A 5,772-nucleotide genomic window follows, 5' to 3' on the forward strand; every position below is an offset into this window, starting at 1 on the left:
GGGGAGGGGCGGGGGGGGGGCAGTCCACACAGCTCAGTGCCCAACTCCTGGAGCAAATACCCAACTTTATTTCTGCCTCCCCCGAACACCCAAGGTGCCTGGCCCTCCTGGGACAGGGCATGGGCTCTTGTTCCCTCCCACCCTGAGCCACAGAACAGTGCCGCCAGGGGGCTCCTGGCCTGCTCCAAGACAGCCTTCACCAGGGTGGCCAGGAGCTGAGGAGGAGTGGGCTTGGCTGACGGAGGACAAGCAGGGTGACTTGCCCCGCCCCTCGCCACCTTTCAGGGCCTCTGGGGAGAAAAGACTCCAGGAACAGCAACGCAGGCTGGAAAGGAGCTTCGAGTCCTATGTGCAGGGTCCTTATGTTCTGGCCGACTTCCCACTGTGCAGTCCTGTAGGGCCCCAACCTCTTCCTCATCTCCCTCTGGGTGACACCCCTGACTCCGGAGCCTGCCTGCGCTGCGGGGGAGGGGTGGGCTCTGAAACCCTCCGGAGAGCAGGCCAGAGGCTGAGGTGCAGGCCAGCATTCCCAGCACCCAGACAGCAGACAGGAAGCTGCTCCCACGGTCCCAGCCACGTGGCTCCCCTCCAGGCCTGGCCCGAGTGAGAGGGGGGCAGTACCGGTAGTCCATGCTGGGGAGCTGGGCCTCAGCTCCACAAGGGCTTTCACAGCCTTGAAGGCTAGAATCTTCTTCCTTGCCCCTTCAGCCCCCTGGCCTTAGAGCCCTAGAGAATGTCACCTCCAGCCCCAGCATCCTCCAGGGCTGAGGGAGACACGAGAGCAGGCAGAGCCAGGGATCCCCAACAGGCCTGCCACCCCCTGACAGACCTCTGTCCCCAGGAGCCCTCGGGGGAACATGGTGTGGAAGGAAGGGGCAGAGGGAGAGGCTTGGGCCTCAGACAGGGAGGTCAGTCCGGGGCTGGAAGACAGGAGTGTCGCCTAGAGAGGCCAAGGGTTGCTTGGCCCAGCTGCTCTGGACAGGGGATGCTCGCCCCACTTGGGGACAGAAGCCACAGGCTTGCCCTCTGGGTGTCCCCATGAAGTTCCCCAGAGCTGGTTTCCCCCAAGCAGCCCGGATAGGCGCTGGCTGGTCTTCTACTCGAGAGCGCGCTAGGGGCAGAGTGGACGCGTGGGCCTGCCGGGGCCCCTCCGGGGCCGCCCCAGGAGCAGCTGCACCAGACCTTGAGCTTGTGGAGGAAGCCGAGGTCTCAGGCCACCTTGCAGAGGCCTCCACACCAGACTTGCCCAGGACGGGGGGCTCCCACTCCAGCGGGCTCTCTCCAGCCCTGGGGTCACTGGGGCTGGCGTTCCTGGCCTCTGCTAGCAATGCCTCCAGAAGCCGCTGCAGGTGTGGTCCAGAGGCAGGAGGGGGGCTCCCATCGATGCCATGGGCCTGGAGCTCTGGAGCAGGAGAGACAGAAGGCCATGTCCCAGAATCAGAGGAAGAAAGTGTGGGCCCGGCCTCGGAGAGCCAGAGCCGCTTCCGCTCTATCCACAGGGGTGCAGGGCTCCTCTCAAGGACTTGATCACCACCAAGCCCCTGCTGACGTGTTAAAGTTTTTCTATTTACTTGTAAGTCTCAGGCACACCTGGAATTTCTTTGTGCATGATGTGAGTTAGGACTTCGTTTTTTTTTTTTTTTTGAATGGACAACTAGTTATCTTAGCCCCTGGTTGCCCGCCCTGCTTACCTCTGCAACCTCGTCTCCCACCACATCCCTCATTGACGCCTCCTCAGTACAGGAACCTTCTCCGGGTTCCTCGAATCCCTCTGCCCCTGTCACTCACCTCTCCCCTGGGGGCTGGGGCCACTTGGGCTGCAGTCATAAAGCCGGAGGACCCGTGTGATGTCCGAGGCACTCAGGTTCCATCGCTGGCCAATGTGGACACTGGGGTCCCAGAGCGGCATGATGGTGGGCAGCCCGCGCCGGCTGAAGGCAAGCCTGGAACCCAGCAGGCAGGATCTGAGTCTGGACGCCAACAGGGCTGCCAGGCAGTGCAAACGGACAAGAGGAGGAAAGGGACTCACCTCCCATAGTGCATCACAGATGTGTAGTCATAGGGCACCAGCATGTTGCTGCTCCGAGATTTAATGAAGTTGATTTCAAAGCCTGAAACAGTATTTATCAATGGGGAAAGAGAACAGACGGGGGTGGGGGCTGGATAGGGGACATCTGGGAATTTATAAGCTAATTAAGCTGAGGGATTCAAAACTACTGCTGAATGTGCTTCTTTCTGGCCCCTCCTCCTACTGATCCCTGCTTACTACCCCCCATCCTGGGAGGGGTCCCGACCTGCACCAGGCCTCCTAAGCATTTCCACCCGTCCTCCTCATCTCAAGCTCCCCCGTATAAAACTCGTCTATAAACTGAAGCTTCCATGAAGCCACTGGCTCTCACAGAGCCTTGGACGCCCCCTACCCACCAGGTGGAGTGCCTACACCTCAGTTTTGCAGAGCTCAGCATCTGCTGGAGGGAGTGAAGCCCCATTCCCCACAGCAAGCCCAGCTGTTCTTGCCTTGAGCCAGCATCAGCCCACCCCCGCTTCCTCCCGCCACCAGCTCAGAGTCCAGCACTCCCCGTTGGCCAGAGCACCCACTTCACCTGTGTCCTTCACTGTGAGCCTCTGAAAGAAGAGCTGCACCTCCGTCTCTGCCCCCTACTCCCCCCAACCCAGGCCCCGCTGCTTCCACCTCCTCCCCATGGTCGCCCTCACCTGGTCACCAGCAGCCCCTCACCATGAATCAATGGCATGCCATCACCTGCCTGAAAGTCCTGCCCCTAGAGAGGGCTTATTTCTTCCTTTTAAAAACCCTTCAGTTAGTAAATAATTCGGAACAGACAATATAGTCATCTGGTTCAAAAACAAAAAACTTAAGATATGCAATGTCTCCCCTCCACCCCCTTCTGAGTTCCCCATGTCTCACCCCCACAGCTAATTACCGTTAGCAGTTTGCAGATCCTAGCAGCGTGTGTTCTGTTACATATTAACTAGATACAAATAGTCTCGTTTTTCAAAATTCTTAAGCAATTTTCCCATTAGGGTAGCAGGTGTTTTCACCTGTTTTATCGTTAGGAAACAACACTAATGAACTCAAGAGCTGATTCTTATCTCATTAATTTCTGCTTTTACCGTCATTAATTCCTCCTGCTTTCCTTTGTTTTCTTAACTTGGACTGGAATGCGTACACTATTCTATTGATAGAAGTATGTAAGCCTACACATTTTCCCCGAGCTTTGAGCTGTGAACCATTGGTTCTAATGCATCTTCGTGATTTTTTTTCTCTTAGAATTCCACTATTTCTTTAACCCCAGAAATAAGAGAAAGGCTTGCTACATTTTGTGTGTGTGTGTTTTTAAACTTTAATTTCCAAGTAGAAGAAGTTTTGGGTTTGTTATTAGTTTCTACTTTCTACTTTATATCATGACAAAATGTTTAACTTTACTTTTTCAAATTGGAAGTTTTATTGCTGTCATATGGTACGTTCTCACAAGTATCCCATGAACACTTAGAAGGGTTATAGTCTGTTTCCAGGGTAGAGACACCATTACCCCCTACTTCCCTAGACTAATTCTGATCTCCGATCTCCATGCCCCCAGGGCACCCTTCTCTGAGACTCCACGGTGCTGGTCTAGGCACCCACATGCCTAACCCCACAGCAGCAGTGGTGGCGCTCATTTCAAAAGCCCTCCGCTTGCAGGAAGCCTTCCGACTCCTCCCCTCTGCTCCCACACCCCAAACCAAACCCCTGACCATGCATCCCCTCTGCTCCCCTTCCCCATGAAGCAGTAGTCTCTATTCCTCTCACCTCCTGAATTAGGCCATCCTCCCACGAGTTAGGGTCACCCCCATGCCTGGGGTCAAACCCCCGGTACCCAGCATGGTTCCCAGAACACAGGCCATCTGGTGCAGTGCCCCACTCCCCAGTCCAGCCTCCCCATGCTTCCTCGGCCCTACATGCCCACCAGTACCCCCTCACAGCACTGCCCTCGGCCACCCGCATCTGTCACTGGACATACACAACCACTACCTCCAGGCCTCTGCTTGGCTCAGCCCCGCCCCCACCCACATGGTTGTGTGCATGAGCAGCTGCTAGTTGGGTATACAATGAACAAGGTCCATAGGATGCCAGGAACCCATCCTCAGGTAACTGATAGTGTCCATGAGGAGAAATGGTGGTGCCCCAACTCAAGCAAGACTACGGGTGGGCAGGTGAAGGCTTAGAACCCAGAAGGGCAGCATCTGGGCCATTTCCCACCTTCCCCATAGAAGACAGGCAGATGGTGGGGAATATGGACAACCTCTTCCAAATAGCCAGGGAACTCCTCAGACACTGGCCCACACCTGTGGCCGCTCTCCATGGACTCCTAGACCCCACCTGGCTTGTGCACCACCTGGCTTACCTGGGAGGATCTCATTCCAGTTGACACGAATATAACGGTCCCGGTCAGCCCGTGAATGCTCATGCCAGAAGCCCAGCACATGCATGAGCTCATGCAAGACAATGCCCGGGCCCTTCTGGAGACAGGTGGGTGCCAAGGATACCACCTGCATCCCTCCACTGCGCCCCACGCCAGAGAAGCACCTGCAGGGCCATGAGAGTGAGCTGGGTAGGCACCAGCCCAGAGAGAGCGAGAGCAGACCCAGCCCCTCCCCTCCTCCCTAGTTCAGGGATGAATGAGACCCACATGGGCCAGGCCTTTCCCAAGTCCCCTCACCGCCTAGCCTTCTGTGAAACGGATGCACTGAGCTCCGTTACCAGCCTGGATTGCAAAGAGGAGGCGGGAACTGATAGTAACAGGGGTAACAGAAGCAGCTCATTGAGTGAATGGGTCCACACAGGGTGCCCCGAATCAAAGCTACCACACATTAGCTTAGGCCCCCAACAAGCTAGAAATAGCATGAGAGAGAAGGCAGAAGAGGCTCAGAAGGCAGGGGACTTGCCTGGAGTCAGGCAGCTCTTGCATTGTGGAACCCGGCCCAAGGCCAGGCCTGTCCCACCAAACCTGCACTCACCCACCAGACCATGAGGTCTCCTGGGGATGAAGGCTACATAAAGGAGGGCCAAGCACCTAACTCCCTCCCTCCCCACTTTCTGCCCTGAGCACTATAGGTCCAGCTCACATTGGGCAAGCCACTCAGTGAGCAGGGGTATTTAGACCTGGGCGGACAGGCCCAGAAATAGGTTTTAGAGGATGACTTAGTTCATTCCAGGCTGAACACAGAATAAAGCTGAGGAACTCGCCCCACACGTGCACACTCACATGCACATGCATGCACACACCCAGGAGCACTACTTACCCAGACACGGGGATGATGGAGATGAAGTCTCTCTGGCCATGGTAGGCAACAAACCTGATGCATGTGAAGCGTTCAAACTCAGCAAATGCCTGCAGGATGACCTTGCGGCTGGCCTCATCTGGGGAGGGGACACCTGGCTGAACACCCAGACAAGCCCCCAGAACCCTCATGCCCCCTGCAAGTCTGAATGCAGGGCAGGAAACCGAGCTTCAAATCACTCCAAACATGGAGTATCAAGAAAAGGCAGCGTGATGAGGGGAAGAAAGCTGGGCTCCACGCAGAACTTGGCTGTGTGATCTTGGATAGGTCACTGTCCTCCGGGCTACTTGGTCTCAAAATGGATCAGATAGTCCCTAGATGCACCTTCCTATCAGCTCTTCCAGGATCTAAACTCACCCCCAACCCCAGCTCAGGAGGCCCTAGGAATAAAAGGACTTCTGTGACTTTGTTTTATTACTTTGTTACTTTAAA

At 55.9% G+C, this 5,772-nt stretch overlaps 1 protein-coding gene across 1 annotated transcript in view; it reads right to left on the reverse strand.

Annotated features, from left to right (window-relative positions):
• Nucleotides 1–896: 896 nt before the first annotated feature.
• ASTL (astacin-like metallo-endopeptidase (M12 family)) overlaps nt 897–5,772 on the reverse strand; it is a 29,176-nt gene continuing 24,300 nt past the window's right edge. The window contains exons 5-9 of the mRNA XM_005860483.1: nt 5,302–5,419; nt 4,404–4,585; nt 2,030–2,111; nt 1,789–1,943; nt 897–1,402 (exon numbers count right to left, since the gene is read on the reverse strand). Of these exons, the coding sequence (XP_005860545.1) occupies nt 897–1,402; nt 1,789–1,943; nt 2,030–2,111; nt 4,404–4,585; nt 5,302–5,419 (1,043 nt within the window). The remainder of the gene's footprint in view (nt 1,403–1,788; nt 1,944–2,029; nt 2,112–4,403; nt 4,586–5,301; nt 5,420–5,772) is intronic.

The sequence above is a fragment of the Myotis brandtii genome, unplaced genomic scaffold, assembly GCF_000412655.1.
Source record: "Myotis brandtii unplaced genomic scaffold, ASM41265v1 scaffold1347, whole genome shotgun sequence".
NCBI classification, from domain to species: Eukaryota; Metazoa; Chordata; class Mammalia; order Chiroptera; family Vespertilionidae; genus Myotis; species Myotis brandtii.